The 23875-nt window shown below is 54.6% G+C and overlaps 1 protein-coding gene across 3 annotated transcripts; it reads left to right on the top strand.

The window, feature by feature from the left end:
• Positions 1–1166: 1166 nt before the first annotated feature.
• On the top strand, positions 1167–23845 carry STRA6 (signaling receptor and transporter of retinol STRA6). Of its 3 annotated transcripts, none has more exons than XM_036266955.1 (18): positions 1167–1329; positions 6397–6463; positions 7110–7195; positions 8391–8530; positions 9167–9190; positions 9371–9537; positions 10916–11038; positions 13117–13184; positions 13327–13403; positions 13678–13739; positions 14651–14813; positions 18255–18330; positions 19505–19638; positions 20688–20802; positions 20888–20989; positions 21750–21913; positions 22171–22320; positions 23070–23845. In XM_036266955.1, the coding sequence occupies exons 1-18, from the start codon at positions 1220–1222 to the stop codon at positions 23237–23239; spliced, it is 1998 nt and encodes a 665-aa protein (XP_036122848.1). In that variant the 5' UTR covers positions 1167–1219; the 3' UTR covers positions 23240–23845. The 3 variants fall into 3 exon arrangements, with proteins under 3 accessions (XP_036122848.1, XP_036122837.1, XP_036122859.1); XM_036266944.1 differs by having other exon boundaries at positions 20688–20805; XM_036266966.1 differs by lacking the exon at positions 1167–1329 and adding an exon at positions 2699–2758 and having other exon boundaries at positions 20688–20805.
• The last annotated feature ends 30 nt before the right edge of the window (positions 23846–23875 follow it).

The raw sequence follows: 23875 nt of genomic DNA, 5'->3' as shown, positions 1-23875 counted from the left end.
TGCTCTCTGCTTACCTCAGCATCGTGCCCCTCACCCCCACCCCCTGCTTGAACAAGGAGGGGAACAGCTCTCAGGGGAGGCAGGATGGAGAGGTTCTCCCAGCCTCTACCCAGGCCCTGTCTTCTCCACCCTCACCCCACACCCTGAAAGGAGGAGGCAGGCAGGGTTCTTTTTTCCTACTTGTGGCTCTGGTTCCTGTTTAAAGGACTAATTTTTGCCTTGTGGGGGTGAGTTATCTCCTTGTGAAATCAAGTTGGGAAAACAAAAGAGTTTTGCCAATGAGATACATGTTGCCTCCTTCATGGACACCAGAGAGAAGGAATGAACAGGCTCCCTCCCTGCCTCTGTCCTGCCAACCCCTGCTGTCTCCTTGGGTGGCCAAAATGCCAGATTGCCAGACCAGACTTGTGTGAGCAGATGTGGTGGGCAAAGGTGTGTGAGCCTTGGGGAAGGCGCTGAAGGTGTCAGGTGCAGGTCTCTCCTGACCACACCCCTCTGGGGCTGGGAGCCAGTGGAGGTGGGGTTTCTGCCCCTGGGAGGTGTCTTTGTCAGGACCATGGTGTGTTCCCCGTCACTGAGGCCCAAAGGGGTGGTCTAGAGAGAGCCAGAACAAAAAGGGGGATTGAGCTGACCCCCCAAAAGTAGGAGGGGCCAGGAGTCCAGCAGGGAGGGTCCAGCAGACTGTTGAGCCCGCCCAGCAGCCCGCCTACCCTTTCATCTCTGCAGCTCCTTCCTCCCTGGCTCTTCCTTGAGTGTGTATCTGTAGGTCAGTCTGGGTGGGTTTGAGGAGGGGGAAGGAAGTGTATGTGGGGGTATTTGTGGGCAGCTCGGATTGGACAAACCTTCTTTGAAAATGGCCCTTTAAGCAAAAGCCTGCTGGTGGTCAGTCAGACCGAAAGGCAAGAGCCCAAGGACCCCAAGGGAACACTAGTCTCTAGGGGATAGCTAGCTACCTCCTGCAGCACCGGGCAAGACCGGGCAGGAGGCGACAAGAAAGGACAAGAGAAGCCCTTCCCCTCCTCCTGTGCCAGCCTCCTAGGCCCTCACTCCCAGACAGGCTTTTACCAGAGCTAAAAGCAAGAAAGTAACCTTTAGGACTACAGAGAAACGTTTCTTTGTTTGGGTTTCGTTCTTTCTTTTTTTTTTTTTCTAAGCCTCTTTTCACATCTGTAGTGGCTTTTTTCCTCTTGTCTGGGGGTCAGAGGAGAAGAGCCAGAGAATGTCCAGAGCAGCAGGGAACCAGACCCCCTCTGGGGCCACAGAGGACTATTCCTACGGCAGCTGGTACCTCGATGAGCCCCAGGGCGGCCAGGAGCTCCAGCCTGAGGGGTAAGTGGAGCCCCTGGCTCTGTGGCCAGCAGATGGGTGTGGCAGAGATTACTGATGGGGGGTTGGGGAAGACTTGCACTGCGTTGCTAAAATGAGCTCTGTCACTCATTTGCTGTGTGACCCTCAGCAAAGCACAGCCTCTCTGGGCTTCAGTCTCCTCATCAGTTACATGAGAACAACAGTCCTTGCCCATGTGTTAAGATAACTGAGGTGGGGACCTGACCAGGCAAATCATCTAAAAAGCATCTGTGTGGTATGTGTAAAATAGATTCCTAGGCCCCATAAACTGGTGTCTTTAGTCTGTAGGCAGGATGGAGAGTGCTCGGTGAGTAGGTGAGGGAAGTTGGACCTGCCTTAAAGGGGTTACTTGGCCCTGTGGTGACCACTTGGGGTGTGGTGTTAGCAAATGTCAGGTTCTCTGGGCAGGCTGGGGACAGGGTGAGGCACAGAACCAATGAAGAAAGCCTGGTAAGGTAGTCCTTGAGGAAACAGGCCACCCCTGTTTTCTTTGGCTGGCCTCAGAATCTGAAGATGAGGAGCCCTGTTCCTTAAGCAGGAGTGCTCCGGTCAGCCAGCGGCGGGAGGCTGCTTCAGCACGGCCGTGAGCCGGAGGAGTCGGCACAGCTGCCTCTTCCCACACCATTTCTATCTTTGTTTAGTCTGGGCACTCTGGCAGGGAACCTGGCCCTCCCATGCTACCAAGGATACTCACCTGTGAGGACCCCAGAGCCCAGTTGTCCCTTCCTTGTTCTGGCCCTGGCCCCATCCCCCACCTCCCAGCTTTCTCTGAGGGTTGGGGGAACTGGAAAGGTGAGATTGGGGTTGCTGCACCAGATGTGTGCACATCTGTTCTTCATCAACAAGAAACTGGAGAAGGAGAAATGTTCGAATGCCTCCCCAGAGGCTAGGGCTGGGGCCTGGCCAGACATGGGTCACCTGGCAGGGACAGAGTTCCCACCCTGGCCTGGGGGAAGGAGACATTTACAGGACTTGGCTCTGACCACAGGGAAGCAACCCTGCTGTCAGCAAGGAGGTGCCCCTCCTTTCCTTCTCTGGCTGACCCTGCTGCATATGTATGGGGTAGGAAGAGCAACAGAATGGGGAGGGACCCAGGAGCCCCAAGAAGACAGACCCTGACCTGGGTTAAGGCCCCTGTATGAAGCTGTGACCTTAGGCGTGCAGGGTCTGGTCCGTGGCTGGGGCCAGGTGCCTGCAGACAGCTTTGTGGTTGGGGTACTTAGATATGGCCCTAGAATAAAGTTGGTATGTGGCAGGGATTGGAGGGTGGGGAGTAGTGCTTCTAAGGTGGGTAGCATCTAGAATTTACAGCTCCCTTTCCCCACTTCAGGGAAGAAGGAAGGAGTTTGATCCTACTTACGTAGGCAACCGGAACTGAGCAGCCTGCCTTCTTTCCACCACCCCCTCAAAGGTGGGAGCCAGAAGCAGGCAGCCCAGGGGAATCCCGTGGAGGTTTCCCTGGGCTCACCTCGCATGTGTGAGTCAGACACCCCAGGGAGATGGGGCACCAAAGCTTTGAGGAGATCTGACAGTGGTCCCCCTCTGTGCCTCAGTGTGTCCCAGCAGACCTGGGGGTTGGGCTTGGTCAGCACTGGTGTCAGTGGCTGGGATGAACTCAGTCTCCTGCTCACATTTATCCATGTGCCCTGTGGTGCTGGGACCTGGTTGAAGAGGTCAGGGCTGGGGAGGTGAGTCTGATGGGGGTCGGGTGTGTCATCTGGGGTCTTCCATGGGCAAGGGATTGATCTGTGTAAGCCAAGCTGGCCCTTTCCACCCCCAGAGGTCCCTCTGGCCAGTCATGTGCCCAGCTTGACATGTGCCTGCGTGCTATCTAACCATCATCGATACTGAGCGTCCCAGCCAGAGCCTGGGATACTGCCAAGAATGTCATTCACCTCCCCATGGCTTCAAAGGGCTGTCTGGAAGGTGGAATCAGAGGCTTCCCTCACATAGGAGTTCCTGTGGGGGGCCCACACCAGGTCACCTGCAGGCCCTTCTGGTATGGGTGGGGGATCAGGAAGCAGGGCTCCAGGGCTCCTAGGACCTCATGCCCCCAGACCTCCAACCCAGGCAGTCAGCCTTTTCCTGTCACCCACACAGATGTGTTCTGCCCTCCTCTCTGGTTGGGGCCCTTTGAGGCTCCCACTCAGAGTCGAATTCTAGAAATAGTCGTCTGATTCTTTCCGTCTCAGTGTCCTCACCACACTGCCGTCTGGCCTCTGTCCCTCACTGTCCAAGACCGCGCCTCAGCTCCTTGGGCTACGTTTCGCTCTCCTGCTCACTCTTTGTCTTGATATAAGGCCTAAAACCCTACAGTCATTCCGGAAACTTGCCCTCCCTCTGCTCCGCATCCAGTGAGCACATTCTTCCTCCTGAATACTCTGAGGTGCAGCTGCCATTTCCGCTCCCAGTGACTATGCTTGCTGTACCATTTGAAAATGCTGATGTGCAACTGTTTCTGATGTACAGAAGTGGCAGTTTCATATAGTTCAACTTACTTCTCACCTCCCAGTCAGATGCAGGTGCTGGAGCCAAACTCAGTTCGAATCCTGACTCTGCTGTTTTACTCGCTGTGTGATTTGGGCAAGATATTTAGCTTCTCTGAGACCTGGCCTCTTGTCTACACACACCTCTTAGGTAATAACTGAGTTTATCCATGGAACAAACAGTGCCTGGCACTTAGTCAGTGGTTAGAAAGTACTAGTTACGGCCACTATTTATATTCTACTCTAGCAGCAGAAATCTCCTAAAATTGTCCTGCCCAGGTGGCTGTGTTGGTTGAAGCATCATCCTGTACATCAAAGGGGTGCAGGTTTGATTCTGTCAGGACACATACGTAGGTTGCAGGTTAGGTCGTGACGCACACAGGAGGCAACCGATTGATGTTTCTCTCTCGTATCAATGTTTCTTTCTCTTTCTCCATTCCCCTCTGTAAAAATTAATAAAAACAAAGCAAACAAACAATAAACAACAACAAAACATATTCTCGGATGAGGATTTAAAAAAAAAGAAAAAATCTCCTAAAATCTCAAACACCGCCCTGCTCACACACCTTTAGTGGTTCCCCAGTGCCTCCCACGCCTTAGGCTTACCCTCGGGCCGAAAGCCTGCCCAGCCCCAGCCACACTGCTCACGGCCTGTTGTTCTCTTTCTTGTGCTCTTCCCTCTCCACAGAGCTCCCTCTCTCCCGCTTTGCCTAAAGAAATGCTAACCATCTTTCAAACTTAGAGCAATACCACTGCCTCTGATACCTTGCCCCAAGGTTCTCTCCCTCCTCTGCATCCTTTAGCATCTGCTTGTGCTTCTTCCAGGATCAAGGTCCCCACCCTCCTGGAGATGGTATTCTTTGTGTCTGTGCCATTCTGTCTGTCCCACAGCACAAAACATGGGCCCATGAGGCATTAGCCAAATTCCTATTGCTCAGACCTCAATCAGCTGAGAGTCCGTGAGCCTCAGCCAAAGTGAGCTAAGAGGTAGATGGGAGACCCAGATGGTACTGAAAGGGCCAGAGGTTCCCCAAGATGGGACCTGAAGAGCATCCATAGGGGTGGGTGGGCTTTTGGTTTGGGATAAGTGGAAAAATGGCCAGGCTGCTCCAGACACAGTTTGCTGAGCCCCTACCCTAGTTTGCATGGGGGACAGGTCAGATGAGAAGATACATGCAGAGAGGGGCCCTGCCTCACCCAAATCCCCACCTGACATGCTGGGGTAAGGGGGCTCAGAGTTGGAAGTGGGGAGTGTGAGGCCTGAGCCTCACACGGCATCTGCCTTACCCATGAATACAGCTCTGCTTTGGGAAGAGGCCAGCTCTACCCTGGCCAAAAAGTTGCACAAAACAGACTTATTCTGTCCCTACAACCCAAGGGCAAGCCCAGTGACCAGGTTCTTTCCTGCTTCTCACCCCCTGAGATTTTCTGAGAGAAAACAAGCTCTGGGGAAACTAGGCTTTTCCAGAGAAGTCCCAGGGCTCTGAGCTCACCCTGCAGACGGCCTTGGGAGTCCTCTTTTCCACACCGCAGGAGGGTGCCCAGGTGGTTGGGTGAGCCTCCTGGGCAGGGAGGGCCCAGCTACAGCACCTTGCTGGCCTTGCCCACATGGGTGTCCTAGGCTTCAGCTGGGTAAACTCAGAAGTCTGCTCCTCCCCAGGGACCCAGTCCTGTCTGCTCTCCCAAGTTCAGGTCCAGCTCTGAGCTCAGGGCTCCTACCCCTTTCTTTGCCACAACCCAGTTGGGGAAGTGGAAGCCTTTATTTTGCCAATCGGTCCCTTTATCTCCACCATGGGCCTACCTCTGCACTCAGCTATGGCGAGAGTAGGTCCTCTGCCAGGTCATAGGGAGCCTTTGTGGTCATCAGAAACAGGGAACCCCATCAGAAACAGGGACCCTCATTTAGATTAATGCAACTCAGCAGGTATAGGGCTTGATGAGCTGTGTGGCCTGGATTTCAGACCATACTCATTGTCTTGCTTGGGAATCCTTGTGCAGTGTGCAAACTGCCCAGGTGTACAGGGAAGCCCTTAATGAAAGGGAAACAGGAAGAGACATAAGTCCTGAAAGACCAAGGAAAATCATTCCAGTCAGACATAGACCACTCAGATACCAGTGAATGGAGGGCAAATTGTAGGACCAAACACTTGATTGTTTGACCCATGCAGTATGCTCAGCCACAGTTCTGAGAAGAGGTCTATGAGGCCTGGAGCAATCAAGGAGGCTTCCTGAAGGAGGGGAGTAATCCAGTGGGCCTTGGAGGATAGGAAGCATCTGGGTGAGAAAGAAAGGCGGTTCAGCCCAGCTGGCCCACTCTGTTTCTCCTGTGTCTTCCCCTGGAAGCCCCTTGTCTCCTTTAGCCCTGGAATCTCAGAGCTTGGCATAGGGCTGGCACACCATAGAAATATGAGAGCCCTGGAAGGTGGGGCTGGGCACGCTTATGTAAGAGAGATCAAAGAGTTGAGGCATATGGGGCCTTGTGTAGAGAGCCTGGAACCCCAGACATGGTGGCGTACCTGGGGCTCCTTACCCAGGCATGACCTAGCCTTCACTCTATCTGCAGAGAAATGCCCTCCTGCCACCCCAGTGTGCTGCCTGGCCTCCTCCACACCTGCTTGGCCGTGCTGTCGGTGAGTCTAACCTCAATCCAAACTGGCTTGCAACCTGCTGCCAGCCTGGGCAAGGTGCTTGTGTTCCCTGCTAGGCTGATGAGGGGGCACTTGGGAGCCCAAAATGTGGGAGGGGGTTCCCACTGGGTGGGAATCCAAACCAGGATGCAGGTCAAGTCTAACCTCTCAGACTGTTTTTTCTTTTAAAAAAAAAATACACACACACACACACATATATGTATACACACACACATATATATGTGTGTATATATATACATACACACACACACACACACACACACATATATATATATATATATTTTTTTTTTTTAGAGAGAGAGGGGAAGGGAGAGGGAGAGAGAGACAGAAACATCAATTGGCCACCTCCTGCACACCTCCCACTGGGGATCGAGCCCACAACCTGGGCATGTGCCCTGACCTGGAATCAAACCAGAAACCTCTTGTTGCATGGGTTGATGCTCCACCACTGAGCCACACCAGCCGGGCCAACCTCTGACTTTTGTCACCTCTTGGCTTGTCCCCAAGATGCCACGTGAGTGTGCACAGGGGAATAGTGGGTTTCCTGAGGACTGAGGCCAAGCCCTCATACTCGGCCCATCAGGGAAGGGCCGGGCACCCCAAGCCCTCCACTGTGCTCTCCTTTCAGATTGTTGTGTTGCTGCTGCTGGCCCTGCTGCTGAGGCGCCGCCAGCCCTGGCTCCACTGTGGGCACGGCAGGTCCAGACTGCCCAGGTCGGTGCCATGGCCAGGGGACCCCTACTCAGGGACCCAGCTAGGGAATGGTGATGTGTTAGTACCTAGAAGCCAGCTCTGGCCCCAGGACACCCCCTCTTCTCTCAGCCTGGGGCTCTCCCCATCCCCACCCAATCTCCAGGTTTGGTCAGGACCACCAGAGGGAGGGGAAAGGACCTGCTCAGATTCACCTGCTCCTGTTCCGAACCCCAAGGAGCCATAAGCTCAACAGGGCCCTGCTCCAGGAAACACTTCACCAAGTGGCCCATGGTCCGGACAGGCCATGCCCACCCCACACCATGGTGACCCTCGTCTCCCTGAGGGTCTCATCTGGACCCTGGTGCTAAAGGCAGAGTGCTGAGGGGCTTTCTCCCCCTCACTCTTCAGCCCTGCAACCCCAGAGCCTGGGACAGGGATGATCCTCAGAAGATGGCCCTGAGTAGGTGGGACTAGTCAGGCTTGTGTGGGAGAGACCCAAGGGTTGGGGGAGGTGGTGGGTAGAGCCCCATTGTAGGTGGCCTTGCCCCGTGGGCCTGGGCTGCACACAAAGGTGGGTCCTACACGCTGGGTTTGTGGGGAGCTGGGGTTTCTGCCCTAACTGGGGGAAGGTTTGGGGGAGAGTAAAGCAGGACAGGGTTGTCAGGGCATGAAAGCAAGTGGACCATAGAAGTACAGGGTCTTTGTGGTTTGTCCTGAGCCCAGAGAGGTGATGCCGGGGACAGCTGTGTCCTCTGTCTGCCCTCTGCCCCAGGGCCACACTCGGGCCAGGGCGTTGGCCATTTTGTTAGGATGTTGTGACTCTCTGAGTTCTCTGGCAGTCTGCCAGCCCTGACAGAGCAATTAGTGTGGAGGCAGCTGTTTCCTGAGCATCTAGGGTGGGTGGAGAGTTAATGCTTAGGCTTGTTCCTGTGAGTGTGTGTGTGTGTGTGTGTGTGCGCGCGCGCGCGCGCGCGCGCGCGCGTGCTGGGGGTATGTTCCCAAGTCACTTTGCCACGGGGCCCAGAGCCTGGTACATAGAAGTAACTCCATGAATGTCTGTGGAATGGATGGGTGAAGGGCCTCCGTTCCCCTGTCTGGAAAGCAGGCTGGGAAGTGGGACTGGCTCTACTTTCCCAGTTAATGGAACATGCCATGAGGTAATGAGGGTATAGGGCCTGAGCAGCTCCCTCTTGTCCTGTTGCTGCCCCTGCACCAGCCCTGTGAATTTCTTGACTGCGGATGGACCCTGGACCGTGCCCACTGCTATCTTCATGGTCCTCTTCAGCTCCCTGTGTCTGCTGCTCCTGGCTGAGGCCCCACTGCCCTTCCTCGCCCTGGCCTCACCATCCAGCCGAGGTACCCTGTGTAGCTGAGGCCTGAGCCTGGATGGATGGGATGGGGTTGGGTGGGAATCTGGACCAAGAAGGCAGGGGTCTTCTATTATGAACCAAGTCACTCTCGTTCCAGTCATGAGTCACTGCCAAGAAGGCACCGTCCTCTTCCTCTCCCACTGTCCCTCCACAATGCCTGAGGCCTCCCTGTGTTGGTCCCAGACATTGGGTCAATACTGCCCTCCTTGCTTTCTCTATTCTTGGGCAAACCCCACCCTCAGGAGGGAGGGGACTCTTTTGTTCATGGGCACTGGCTGAGTCCCCCAGACAGCCCAGTCCCCTGTGAGAATGAAGGAAGGTGGGGAGGGGCCCCGGAGAACTGAGCTGAGCTCAAGGAGGTGATGGTAGACAAAGACAACTGCCATAGAGAGGGGCCGCTGTCCTGTGGCATGGCGTCTTTAGATCATCTGATCCTCACAATGACTCCACAAAATGTGGATATTAGCTCTACTCTATAGAGAATGATACTGAGGGTCAGAGAAGGAGCCAAAAAAGTAATAGCTTGTCTATTTAGTACTAACTTAGACACCACGCTGAGCACTGTATGTAGACCTTCTTATTTCATCTTTGCTAATTTAGTACTATTATTTCCATTTTACAGATGGGGAAACCGAGGCTCCAAGAGGTAACTGGCTCAAGATCACATTGCTGATACTAGTCAGAGTCTGGATTTGAACACAGGGCTCTTGCCCACTGAACCAGTGGAGGGACTGGGAAGATGGAGACATGACAGAGGCCTGGGTGGACTGGATTCAGCCCACACCTGCCCCTCCATCATTTTCTCTCTGCCCATCTTGCCTTCCAGGGTCCTGGAAGATGCTGGCCCTGCTCTATTACCCTGCCCTCTACTACTCCTTGGCCGCCTGTGCCACAGTCAGGCATGAAGCCTCACACCTGCTTGGCAGCACACTGTCCTGGGCTCACTTTGGGGTCCAGGTCTGGCAGAGGGCAGAGTGTCCCCAGGGGCCCAAGGTAACCACTGATTCGCGATGGCCTGGGACAGAGGGCCTGGAACAGCTGCTTATACCAGCATGGCTCCTTTCATCTCTCTGCATTCTGGCTTTCCTGCTGCCTTCCACTGCACACAGATTCCACCCCTTCAAACATGTGCCACTCCACGCAGTCCTGTGGGACAAGGCAGCTAGGCCAGCCCTCGGGGGCTTCTAGTCTGGAGGGGTTGAGAGGAGACAGGGGCAGGGGAGGAGGAAATGGAAGCAAGAAATCCAGCCCCTCTGTCGATCCCCGAGCCTTCTGTTGGCCAGGCTGCAGCGGGAGTGAAGGCAGATGGAGGATGGTAAGCGCTGAGTAGGGGATGGTCTCAGAGGGCTAAAAGGAGAATTCCAGAACTTTCCCTGGTTCACTGGCTGTTGGCTAGGGGTGTGAAGCTGCCCAGTCTAGACCCCAAAGTGTGGAGCTGTAGGCTTAGGAATCAGACAACCTAAGTTTGAATCCAGCTTCATTCATTCATTCATTCATTCATTCATTCATTCACTTATCCATCCATTTGTTCAGCAAACATGTTTGAAGCACATAGTCTGTACCAGGGACATTTCCAGGCACTAGAGTAGATCTGTGAACAGGAAAGATGAGGTCCCTGGCATCCCAAGAGCTACTATTTCACAAGGGGAGACACAATAAACAAACAAACAAATGCACAAAAACTGATGCCATGTGGTGCCGATGCTCTGAGGAAACCGTGCACCTTTCTGACACTCAGATGCTCCCCTGCGTATGGACTTGATATTACCAATCTCTCGGGGTAGAGGTGAAGATTAGTTGGTTTCGCTGAGAGCAGTGACTTGATTTGTCTTTTTCACACCCAGAACCTGTTACATACTAAGCTCTCAATTAAAAGGTATTAACTAACAATAAATGAATGAATATATGAGGGGCGCAGCGCTGGGACTTCAGAAACAAAGACTTCAATGCCAGGAGGTAGGGCACATACTTTCCTGATGACCAGGTTGCAAATTGCATAGATATAATTAGACCTTTGTCTAATTTTCAGAGGCCTGTATCCAAAGTGTCAGGAACACAGGAATACAGAAAGTGGGTGTTCCTGTTTCAGGCCCCATTGCAACCCCCTGGGTGGGAAGGAGGGCATTACATAATATCCTCCTTTTGGCTTTTCTAAGGGCCATGGGAGTCCAAGAGCCTGGGAGAGGGGCAGGCATCTTTGCAGGGTCCGAGAAGGTGAAGTGGAAGTGATTGTCCTGAGTGGCTGTGGTTGGGGGTGATTGGATGATGAAAAAAACCAGAAGCCTTCCCATGTCACCCAGACCACCCTCAGAGTCCTGGGTGAGGTTGGAAGGGATATGGATCCTGGCCTGGTGTCTGTCTGTCCATCCAGATCTACAAGTACTACTCCCTGCTGGCCTCCATGCCCCTCCTTTTGGGCCTCGGATTCCTGAGCCTGTGGTACCCAGTGCAGCTAGTGAGAAGCTTCAGCCATAGGATAGGAGCCGGCTCAGAGGTAAAAGGGACTGGGCTGGACTCCCCGTGTCTGTTGGTCTCCTACATGTGGTGGCGCTTGGTGGAGGACCCAGCATGTAGCAGCTCTCAGAAAAGATTTGCTGAGTTGCCAAGTAACTGGTTAGTCCTCCCAACTCAAAGGATAGTCAGGCCCTGGGATGTCATAGTAGGGACTCTGCCAAAGAGAACTGGGCCAGAGACAGTAAGGCATAGCTCTAGTTCTGAAACACTGGAGACATGAGACAATCAGGGGCCTTGTCTCTGCTAGGAGCTCTGCAGAGGCTGACATAATCCAGGATGCACTCAGTGCAGAACTGTGTTATAAATCCACTCTCGGCTGGCTAATGTCACATAAAGGGGAGGGCTTCCTGGAGGAGGTAGACTTGAGCAGGAGCCTGAAATTCAGGCAGGATCTGGAATGGGGAGAGAATAGGGAGAAGGCATTGCAGGCACAGAAAAGAGCATGGGTAAAGGAGCAGAGATGGGTTGCGTCTGTTCTGTCCATGCCTGATTTGCAGCACCCAGGTCTTAGCACTATAAGCACTCAGCAAATCTTTCTGAAGTTTTGGGTAGATAGATGGGCACATCGAGAAGTCTTACAAGATATGATAGTTTTATTTAGAAGACTTCTGAGCACCTATCAAGTGCCAGGCCCAGGGTGAGGTGCTGTGGACTCAGAGCTGACTGACTGTGTCTGACCCCGAGCTCCCAGTGTGCTGGGGATGGATGCAGCTGCACGTGTTCACAGCAAGAACAGTGCGCAGGCTCATCCTGGTGCATGAGCGTGCAGGTGGGGGTGGGACCAGGTACTCTTTCTGGTGAGAGAGTAGGATGAGGACATTGCTCCACAGAGGCCCTTGAGAAAGGCTCAGGACACAGAGGCAACAGCTGGTTACTCTTCAGCTGGGGAAGGTGAAGGAAAGGGTTGAAGTGCAGCATCTAGGAAAGAGAGCAGGTGGGTGGTGGTGCCAGTTGCTGACACATGTTACTCTGGATGAGAGCGGGAGTGCGGGGGACCATGCACTTGTGTGAGTTTGGATTTTAAGGGTCTGGTAGGTAGCTGGAGCTCAGAAGGGGCTGGGACTGACCCAAGGAGTGAGGTCCATAGGGAGGGATGGAAGATAAGGGGAGGAGAGGCTGGAGTGGGCTCAGGTACTCCAGGGGCCACCCTGGATCCCTGTGGGCTCACCTGACTGGGTTTGGCTTTCATATAGCAGCAACAGGGTTCTGAGTATTTGTCACTACTGCCTCCTTATCCTCTAGGGAAGCCTGTTGTCTCCTCGTTCTTACAGCTGGCTCAGAAAAGGAGCCACTCCCCAGGGTATACAGTGCACCAGGCACGGTTCTGCCTCACTGAACCCCTCCCCTTGTTCCTCCAGGCAACTTCTCTGCCTTGCCTTCCCCCTATTGCATGCCTATCCTCTTGAGAAGTCTTGGCAGAGATAAAATACTCTTTGGCTCTTAGTCAAAGAGGTTTAAGCCTCAAAGGACACAGTCAAGCTTTGAGCTGACTCACATCTGTCCTGGATCCCAGGGTTGCTGTGGCAACAGGTGACAATGGCCTATATTCTCCTAATGATGGGGGCAGGGACTCACCCCCTATTCCCATGGGTCTCTGCCACTTGGCAGTGAGCTTAAGGCCTGGAACGTGGCTTAGACAAATCCTACCACCCTTGTGATCTCTCTTGAGTAGAAGGAGAGGCCTGAGGCATCTGACCTGGAACGGCCCCTTCCTGTGTCCTGATCATAGATGTGCCACAGTCTCAGTTAGCAGAGGTCAGAGGGCCAAGAGGGAAACAACGATGAGATGTGACTGAGTAAAGCAGGAGAGGGTTGGAGCTAGACCTTAGAAAGAACTTCCCAGCATTGAGTGTAAGCAGACCAATTAATCTTGTATTTGATCAGGAAGAGAAAAGAGCAGTGTTGGGGGATATGGGCCTCATCCCACAGATTGGCCCTTCTCTGCACTCCACCACGACCAAGAGGTTTTTATGGAGCATCTACTGGGTGCTCACTGTGGTACCTGAGCCAGGGTCCCAGGGGTGGCTTAAGGCAGGTCTCATCTGTCTATCCCCACAGAGGCTGCAGGGCAGCTTCCCTGAGGAATATCTGAAGACCCTCCTCTGCCTGAAGAAGCTGAGAAGCAGGTGAGGTTCTAGGCACACCCCCTAGGCCAGTGGGCAGGGGGCTGGCAGTGGGCAGGCTAGTGGGACAGAAATGAGGAATGAGCCAAACTCTAGGGCTCAGGGATTCCCCTGAGTCTCCTCCACACCCTGGGTCTTTCTGCAGCTCCCACACATTCAAGCGTGGCTTCCTGCCCCAGGCCTGGATCTGCTTCAGACACTATGTCTACACTCCACAGCGAGGTATGGAGTGGGGAGCTGAGGTCCAGAGTGACAGGTGATCTCCCCCTTTCCATGCACAAAGCAGCTACAGGTCAGCTCCTGCCACCCCCAGAACCGTGTCATCAGGAAGAACAGCCCCCAGCTTGGGACAAGAGGAAGCCCCTGGTCTGGCCTGGCCTTGGTGGTCCAGGGTCCTATGAGTCCTGGCCCTTTTCCTGGGTCCCTGGGGAGGTATGGGAGCTCCTGGGCCTGGGTGGTGCTAGGCTCACCGCGCTCCTCTTTTTGGGGACTGCAGGATTCCGACTCCCGCTGATGCTCGTGCTTTCAGCCACGCTGACAGGGACGGCCATCTACCAGGTATGTCCTGCCTCTGTGCCATTGCCTCCGGACTCCCAAGTCTGGACAGCTCAGGCCCAGCTCAGCACTCCAAAAGCGTGGCTCGCAACTGTCCAGCTGCTTCTGATGTCTTGGCAACGCTGGCCTACCCAGAGGCGGAGGCGTTAACTCTTGTTGAGCTCACACAGAGTCAGGGCACGTGTTTTTGAGTCACATAAACAAGGGTTTAAATCCTAACTTCATTGTTTACCTCCTGTGTGACCTTGCACAGGTTAGTCAACATCCTTAAACCCACTGACTCAACTAAAAGTGGAGGAAATGCCTTCCTCTTCCGGAATTTGGGAGATTTAGTGAAATAACATGTGTTTGATAAATCCCCACCACCCCTACCACCATCACCACCAGCACTTACAACAAACAAACCAAAATCTCAGGGGGTAGGTCATTTTTCTCCGTTTCACAGAGGGAAGACACTGAGGCGCAGACAGGTGAATTTGATTTGGCCAAGTTCCCACAGCTGATATCTCAGGGCAGCTCATGTCCGAGTCCAGGCCTGTCCAGCGTCGATGCTTCTGCTCACTTACAGGACACTTTGCTTTCTCCAACTTGGAAAAATTGGACATTTTATATTCTGATGTGTAAGATAGATGATTGATAGATTGACAGATGGGTGTAGATATACAAGTATGCTGCCTGAAAGCACACCTGTGGCCTATGAGGCTAAAACTGGATCTGTTTGTAACATGCTGATCAAAGGCCTGAGGATGCTGCTCTTGGGGGCAGACCAGAGCACTGATGGGTGCCAGGTGTGGGCATGTAGGCCGTGTGCTGCCCTGAAGTCTCCATGTGACTCAGAAAACACTTTTCCTAGGATGGGAGCGCCTGGTCCGGCACAGCCAGGCCCTAGTGCTCTCATTTGGGGGCTCTTCCAGGTGGCCCTGCTGCTGCTGGTGGGTGTGGTACCCACCATTCAGAAGGTGAGGGCAGGAATCACCACGGACGTCTCCTACCTGTTGGCCGGTTTTGGAATTGTGCTCTCAGAGGACAAGCAGGAGGTGGTGGAGCTGGTGAAGTACCACCTGTGGGCTCTGGAAGGTGAGGTCCCTGGAAGGGGCGGGGTCCCTGAGGGCCCTGCAGTGGGGGGATGTGAGCTGGGTGGGATACCTGAGCTGCGTGCCCTTGGGCACATTCCTTCCTCTCTCTGGGTCTCCATAGCTTCATCTCCCAATTGTGGGGTGGGGGTTGGAGCTTCCAGTCCCGTTTCAGACCTGAAGGGGTCATCTCAGTAGCCCATCATTTTTTGTGGTGTCTCCCACTCTCACCCCCAGTGACTTTGCCCAGCTCTGCAGGCTGGAGATGGGGAAGGCCATGTGTTTATGAGCTGAGGGAACAGCCCTGGGGGCTTTGCTGAGGGTAGTGAGAGAGGCAGGAGGGAAGCTGCCAGACGGACGGATGGAGCATCAGTATGTGAGCTCATTCTCATGGCAGTTGGGTGGGGTTGGGCAGAGCCGATGCTTTTTCTTCCCCAATTCCAGCCCTCCTGGGCTACCTTCTTTCTTCCTCCCTCCATTGACAATACCAGCCTCCCCTTCTGGGGTCACATGCCTCCTTCATCTCTTAGCTCTGTTACCCACCTCCCAGGCCCTCCCAAGAGCCCTGAGGCGCCTAGAAGTGTCCCCACCTACAATGGGGAAGGACTCACCTGAGGTTGTACAGTCAGGTAGGAACCAAGAAAAGAACTCAGTCTCCTGATGCCTCCCTCCACTGGGGTTCTCTCCACCACCTTGAGACCAAAGCCTGGTGGTCAGGAGTCAAGGGGCCTGCACCTCTGCTGACTCGGGAGTCCCTGGCTGGTATGGGCACGCTGGCTCCTGAGGAGGAACATGTGATAATTGGAGCCTAGGCTGCCAGTAGCGCAGGCAGAGGTGTGACTGCTCTGCAACTGCCCCTGACCATCAGTGTCCTCATCCACAGCCCAGGGAGTGGGGTGGGCAGAGCTGTGTTCAGTACTGCTTCTTCCCTGACACCCCCCCCCCACCTTCCTGAGCGATTCTCCTCCCATACCCGAGGCCCCTGGAACTGTGCCTGAGGCCCACAAGCTGGACAGGTGACAAGTTCTGGGTGGGCTGAAATGACATCTTCAGGGAGATTTTCCAAGTTGGCTACAGTCTGGGCCACAGGCAGAAGTAGACCTGGCTCACATGGGTCCACACCCAAGCACAGATCTCACAGCATCTCTGTTAGGTTAACATCATCTCAAGGGTTGGAGGCAGGAAGTGACATGTCCAGGACAATGGATTCTGCTTCTACTCAATACACCTGGCATTGATAATCACATGCTGTGGTTTCCAAGCCCAAAGGCTCCCACTTTGGATCTTCTCAGGGACAAACAGCAGTGTTTACTCTTCTAGCTCACAGATGAGAAAAACTGAGGCCTGGGGGCATTAGAGATATGTCCAAAGCAGTCAGCAAGCCAGAGTGCAATTGAGATTAGATGTGAGCTTGGGACCCCGTGATTAGTTCTTAGCCTAAGGAGCTAATGCTGTCTGAGCTCCGAGAGCCTGTTTTAGGGCTGCCACCCCAGCATCCCCAGTGCCTGGTTAGTAAATCTGGCATTATTCACAAAAGTGCATACTCTGAGTCAGACAGACTAGATTAGAATTTCTGCTCCACCACTTAATAGCTGTGTGACCTTGGGCAAGACACTTCTCTTCCCTGGATCGTAAATTCCCCATCTGCAAAGTGGTGCTGAAGGGGCAAAGGCAACCTTGTCCTTGAGGCCCTGGATCTGATAGGGAAGACATATATCCACCAAACAGATGGATCCACCAGAAGGGAGCAGGTGCAGTGACCAGAGGAGGCAAAGTACAGGAAGATGTTATGGGCTTCAGGATTAGGAGGGACCCAAGTTTGGAATCAGTTTAAAAGAGGTAGATGGAGATCAAAGGCTGGGCCTGGGCCCCATGAAGGCTCCTCACCTCCTGGCAGAAACAGTCTGAATGCACTTTTGCTGGTGCAGAACCGGCCCCTGAAGGGCAGGTGGAACCGGGCAAAGCTGTGCATGCTCAGAGCTTTCTCTCGGCTTTACTTTTCCGAAAAGTGCCACCTCCTACCACTGGAGGAGAGTCCAGGACAGGCAAGGAGGCTCAGGTTTCTGGAGCAGTTTTAAAGTTCTGGTAACTTTAAAAATCCCAAGACTCAAGCCCCAGGTCTGACTTCAGAAACCTTGAGGATGGGGCCCTGGTGATTCTGACGCGAGCCTATGTCTGTTTGAGAACCACTGTAGCAGGCACTCTATACATGTCAGTGGTTGATTGATCTCAGTCAATGGCCGGTTGAAATAAACCATTAAGGCTCTGTCTTCTGAAAGCCCCCAGTACAGTGGTTCTCAGTGCTGCATGCCAGGATCACCCGAGTTGTTTTCACAAAAGCTAAGGCCTAGGTCCCACACCCAGAACTTCTAATTTAATTGGTTGGGGTGCAGCCTGGGCCATGGGGGTTTTACTATCTCCAGGCAATCCTAACATGCTGCCAGTGCCCAGCCCACTTCTCCAGCACCTGTGATTATGTGGAACTGATGCATTTCACCACCTCCTCCGGTGGAGAGGCCCTGGATCTGGAACCAAGAACCCTTCCCTGGGCTGGCTGATGAGCTCAGGGTGCAGGCTCCCTGGGCTCTTTTTGGGTCTGCTTGGAAACGGTTCTACGTCTGGCTCTGTCACTTCCTAGACTGTGGCTGGCAGGTCAGACCCTCTCTCAGCTACTTCTTTGGTTCCATGGTTTTCTGTGTCTCCCCTGTGGGGATGTTTTGAGGGTGCAGGGCAAGGCTGGGTATGGATATAAGGTGGAAAGGGTACAGCCTTCATCCCTGCTGTGCTTAAATGCCAGGCTTGCTCACAACACACCATGTGTTCTCTCCCAGCGGCTGGTGAGACAGACTCATGATCTGTGCTCATGGCTGGGGTGGGCAAGGAGGCGGGGTAGAGATGGGTAGTAGCGGTCACCTCCCCTCATTCTGATGGACTCAGGCCACACTAAAGGTCACTCGCATCCTTGTGCCTTGAACAAAGGCCACTGCTGCAGGCCTGGATGGGGCTTTATGGCTCACATCATGCTGCGAGATGGGCAGCACAGCAATGTGCCTGGCATGAGCTAGCTGGGCTGAGAGATGAAATGACCCCTGAAGCCTGCACGATCAGGGAGCAGTGGAGTTGAAGGCAGATGCCAGCTTGGATGGAGTTGCTCACTAGGCGTCACACAGCAATAGATGCAGCAAGACCCGGGAGAGGGCCAGGTCTGAAGCCTGAGGTGGCCTCTCCCCATCTTGGCCACCCTAGGTCACCTGGCACTCTAGGCCAGCTGTGGTTGTCAACTTACACCGGGTCTGAGAACAGGGAATGTGACAAGAGGCTTCTGCTCAGAGTAGGGTATGGGGCAGGAGCAGCTCCCCACTAGGCACACCCTGGCAGCAGTTAGGAGGCTCCCAGGAGATCCTCCAGGCCTGGTCTCCCACTTTGCTCCCTCTTCACCCTCTAGTTTGCTACATCTCGGCCTTGGTCCTGTCCTGCTCACTCACCTTCCTCGTGCTGATCCGCTCGCTGGTGACACACAGGTTAGTGGCAGGCTCTGATCCTCAGCGTAGATGCGGGGAGGAGGTCAGAGTCTTGTGGGCCTGTGGGATCCCTGACCCAGAAGGATGTGTTGGGAAAGCCCTGGGGCTAGAGGGACGGAGGGTCTCTGCAGGCCAAGGCTGTCATAGCCCAGCTGCCCTGTGTTGGGCAGAGAAGGGGGAAGTTCAGTCTGTGTGGGTAACTGTCTAGGAATGATCTAGGGCACAACCAAGTAGGGGTTGGAATGTGGAATTGCCCTCTGAGAGGGACCACCTGGTGGGCTGGATTTGCTAGGGGAGACACCTGGGAATGGGAGGGCATGGAGCTGAGGGAGGGAGGGTGCCACAGGAGGAGAACTTCGTGAGCAAGGGCACAGAGGCTGGGGGAGCCTAATTCTTGTGCGTGTGGGCGAGGAGGTGGTCTGACTGGCATTGGGGCGTTGATTGTTACGGGACACTAAATGCCAGATGACCCACCTTACCTCTTCATGGTGACTGATAAAGGAGCACAGAGGACATGTGAGCAGAGAGGAAGAAAAGGGTCTGGTGGGAGGGGGGGGGCAGGCTCTTAGCGATGTCAGAGAACTGGTTCCTCTGCCCTACACATTCATCAGACCTTGGAGGCCCCACCCACAGAGCTTTCCTCACAAGGTTAGCCCCACTTAGGCTGCCATTCAAGGTCCTCAAGCCTCTGCCTCAAGGGATTATGTTCAGGCACATTCCTGCTTGTGTGAGAGAGGGCTATGCCAAGATGGGCTATCAGGAGACAATGAGATCCATGTCACTGGGGGTACGCAAGCAGGGTTCCACTGACATAGATGGGGAACCTTGCCTCCCACTCTGGCCAAGCTGTGAGTCACTTTCCATCTCTTCTGTTGCTTCTCACTTTTCTGACTTGGCTCACACTGAGCCTTCTGCCTGAATTTTGTCTCCCTGGATTCCCACCCCACCAGCTTACTCTTAGTCATCCTTTAAGACTCTACTCAAACCTCACATCCTCCGGGAAGTCCTCCCTGACCTCCCAGGCTGGATGAGTAGCCTCCTCTGGGTTCCCACAGCCCAGGCTTCCCTGCCCTTGGGTACAAGACTCAGAGTTCAGCTAGTGGCTGGCCCAGAGGAAGAATTTAGGGAGTATAGGGTGCTCCCTGAGATCTCTGCCTTCTCACCCCCATCCCAGGGCCAATCTTCGAGCTTTATACCGAGGGGCTGCCCTGGACCTGGGCCCCCTGCCTCAGAGTCCCCACCCCTCTCGCCAGGCCGTATTCTGTTGGATGAACTTCAGCGCCTACCAGACTGCCTTTACCTGCCTTGGTGAGCCTCTCTAGCCCACCCTGCTGGGCCTTGGCCCTAGACACTGACTCCAGCGAGGGAGGGGAGAGTGCTTAGCAGGACTTGACTGTCCTGGGTGTTTTCTGGGGAATGTTCTGGGACAAGAGTGAAAAGAGAGACCCACCTGGCCTTCCCTGTGCTCAGGAAGCTCACTCAGATGGGGCTGGGGGACACAGGAGCCCTTGAGGAAAGGCTCCCCCTAACATGAACATGGTCCCTGGGTGGCACCAGTTGTTTACATAGGGGTGGGTCCCCAGCTGGAAGGTGGGAAGCTCAAGGAGGCACATCCCTTCTTGTGTGAGGGACAGCTGTGCAATGACGGGCCATCTCAGGAGGTAATGAGATCCATGTCACTGGGGGTATGCAAACAGGGTTCATGGCCATAGATGGGGACTGCAAAGGTGGTTCTGCCTTGAAGGAGTTGGACTAGATTAACTCCCAGGACCCTCCCAGTCCTGACAGTCTGTCTCTCCTTGGGCACAGCCGTGAGCGAAGCCTCTGAAAGCAGGAGCCCGGGCCAGCGTTTCCTCTCCTGGTTCTTTCAGTTCTCACCCTGCGCCAGGGCGAGGGTAGGAGGATGATCAAGCAGTCGAGGAATTACCAGCACTGGAAGTCATAATTCCTCATCTTGGCTTCTATACATGATCCCACATAAGCAATTAGCTAGTTGTTTCAGTAGACAACTGTAGGGCATCTACTGTGTACCTCTGGCCAGTAGGAATGCAAATATTAATTTAAAATGCAGTCTTGTCCCCAAAGACTCAGGAGCAAAATAACATTTACAAAGCAACTTGTAATTTTCAAAGAGTTGCCACAGCCATAATCTCATTGGGTCCTCACAACAGCCCTGAGTGGTAGGGTCCACTCTCCCCATTTTACAGAGGAAGAAACCAAAGCTCAGAGATATAAAGTAACTTGCTCAAGATAGCACAGCAAGGCAGCAGAGCAGGGATTTGAAACCAGATCTGCCCGATTCCAAAGTCTTTGGGTTGCTGGGAGTGCAGAGGCTGATGTTTGCCCCCCTCCCGCAGGGCTCCTGGTGCAGCAGATCATCTTTTTCCTGGGGACCACAGCCCTGGCCTTCCTGGTGTTGATGCCTGTGCTCCATGGCAGGAACCTTCTGCTCCTCCAGTCACTGGTGTCTTTGTGGTGAGAGGGGCAAGGGGCTGAGGGCTCTGGGACCCCTTCCCAGAGCGCCACTAACAGTGGCACCCTCCTCTCCTGCCTGCAGGCCCTTCTGGCTGACCTTGGCCCTGGCTGTGACCCTGCAGAACATGGCAGCCCACTGGGTCTTTCTGAAGACTCACCATGGATGGCCAGAGCTGACCAACCGGTGAGGCAGCTCCTGAGCTTGTGGCTCTTCCCGGCTCCGCCTGTTCTCCTTTGGTGTCTCTAGCTCTCCCCTTCTCCCTCCACAGCCGTCTCTCCCCTTCCCTCTCAGGGGGCCTTGTGGGTAGTAGAGAGAACTTGTCATACCCACGGAGAGAGGGGCAGTGGCCCATCCTACTCCACACATCTCTCTGTTTACCTGTCACGAGGCCAGAATCAGCCCATTAGCCTTTCTTGCTTTGGGGATCAGCACTGCCGTCCCCTCAATCCTCTGTGCCCTCCACACCACGCACCTTCTCTTTGCAGGAAGGTTAACAGAAACATTATTTCCTCGTTGGATGGCAAGGCTGCGGGAGGACCTTGGCCCCAGGAGAGACTCAGAGTCACTGGACAAGGGACCTAGAGGAGGGAGGTGGGAGGCATTGGGGTCACAGAAAGATCTAGGTGGGACTGGACTTAAACCCTAGCTCTGCCACTGACTAGCTAGACAGCTTTAGCTAAGTCACCCAATTTCTCAGGGCCTCGGTTTCCCTTCTAAAGGAGGGAGTAACATGGCCTGTCTCCCAGAGTGGTGGCAAGGGCCAGCTGAGTTGAGAGCTGGCCCAGGACAGGGTGGTGTACATACAAGGTGTACTCAATACAGTAGGTGCTCAGTGAGTACACAGCAGCTGTGGTCACCTGGGTCTGTCCTTATCCAGCCCCTAACCCTGAGGAAAGGGCTGTTTGTGGGGACCTGACTCGGCCTTCCTTCTCTCCAACCCTAGCTGCATGCTCTATGCAGCTACCTTCCTTCTCTTCCCCATCAACGTGCTGGTGGGCGCCACGGTGGTCACCTGGCGCATGGTCCTCTCTGCCCTCTACAATGCCGTCCACCTTGGCCAGATGGACCTCAGCTTGCTCCCACCTAGAGCTGCCACTCTTGACCCTGGTAAGGTCACAGGGCAGGGGCCAGGGTGGGGTTTGCTCAGGTTACCCAACATCAAGGGAGGATCTGCCCTGACCTGGTCTATGTTTGCAGAGGGTGCTGGATACCACACCCGTGTGTGCAGTGGGCCCAGGTGGAGTGTGTGCGCTGCGTGCTCAGATGGCTCTGAGCTTGCACGCAGTGTGCAGGGTGCCCATGTGACTGTGTTGGGGACTGTCTGGGCCCTCCTCCCTGAGCACCGCCATCCCTACCCAACCCAGGCTACCACACCTACTGCAATTTCTTGAAGATTGAGGTCAGCCAGTCGCATCCAGCCATGATAGCCTTCTGTGCCTTGCTCCTGAGAACGCAGAAACCCCAGCCCTGCACGGCCCCCCAGGATGGCTTCAGACTGGGGGCAGGAGAAGAAGGTGCGCCTTCCCATTGGGGATTGGAGAGTTGGCCTACCCACAGCTTTTCCCAGGGAGGAGGGATGCATCCCTTCCCAACATGCACCACTGAATGAGTGCCAGGAAAATGCTCACTTCTTCTGTCCCTGGGCTGCCTGTGCGAGAGAGGAAGTGGGAATTTTCCTGGTCCATTTCGGTAATTTTTTCCATCATGTGCATGTGTGTGCACACACACTACCCCCCCATACACATGTATACCTACACACCCTCTCACACACACCCCCCATACACACACTCTCACACATATACTATCTCACTCACACCCATGTGCGCGCGCGCACACACACACACACCCCCACACACACCCTCTCACAGAGAATGAGACAGCCATCTTGCTAAGGGGCTCTGTCACCCCCCCACCCCCCCATCCTGGGCCACCCCTCCCCATCTCTCAGTCCTCCCCCTCCCCTTCCCCACTGTCTGGGAAGTGTGTAGTAATGAGGGGACTCTAAGCTGGCTCCAGACCCATGTCCCAGCCCTGCCTTCAGTCCCCTTCACAGAGCTCAGCCTCCCCATCTTCTGTCTGCCACCCACAGGATGACGTCCTGAGCCTTTGCAAACACCCCTCTCAGCCCCATGCTTTACCTGACACCTGGAACCCAGTCTCACCAGCCTTCTCCACACACGGGATTTTCAGAATGTGTTCAGGTCTGGGTGCGGGGAACTTGGCTGGGTTTGCTGAATGACTCACAGAGGTCTCCCCCTCCCAGGGATGCAGTTGCTGCAGACCAAGGACTCCATGGCCAAGGGAACGGGGCCCAGAGCCTGCCAAGCCAAGGCTCGCTGGGGTCTGGCCTACACGCTGCTGCACAACCCGGCCCTCCAGGCCTTCCGGAAGAGGTCTCTGTTAGGTGCCCAGGCCAATGGCACCCAGCCCTGAGAGTGGGGAACACCAAGGCATGTGTCCCCATCTTTGGATGCTTCCCCTCTTCCCAGCCCATTCACTCCCTGGCTCTCCCAGAACCACCCAGCCATGGCAGCCTCTCTGCTTAGCACCCGCTCTGCCAGCACTTCCCAGGATCAATATCCCAGTGACCGGCCCTCAAGGCTGGCGGTCACTGTGGTTGAGTGAAGGTCTGTCTACACTTTGAGCCTTAGAAGGGCTCTAGTCTGCGCCCTTGGCCTTGGCAAGCCACAGGCTCTAAAGAAAATGGTAGTTTAGGCCCTTGGTCCAGGAGCCAGTGGAAACAGAAAAGCTACATCCAAGTCTCTCCATGTTGGCCCTGCTCCAGCCTCCAGGGTTGGTGATTGCAGCTGGGACAGCCTCAAGCTCCAGCTCAGCCCCATCTCTGCCCTGACCTCACCGCCGTTCTGCAGCTTCCCCTCTCCTCTCTGGGGTCTCGTGGCCAGCAGGGCAGCCAGGAGGAAGCCCATGGGCTCCTACCTGCAACAAACTCATGGCTCACGTCAGGCCCCACACTGAGATGCCCACGCTTGAGAGCTGATATTTTTGTAGTTGGTATGCCTTTAGATATTATAAAAGAGGTTAGTGTGCTCACTGTAATAAAGTTGTCCT

Source organism: Molossus molossus, unplaced genomic scaffold, assembly GCF_014108415.1.
Source record: "Molossus molossus isolate mMolMol1 unplaced genomic scaffold, mMolMol1.p scaffold_m16_p_1, whole genome shotgun sequence".
In the NCBI taxonomy this organism is placed as follows: domain Eukaryota; kingdom Metazoa; phylum Chordata; class Mammalia; order Chiroptera; family Molossidae; genus Molossus; species Molossus molossus.
This window is presented reverse-complemented; position numbering and strand designations above follow the sequence as displayed.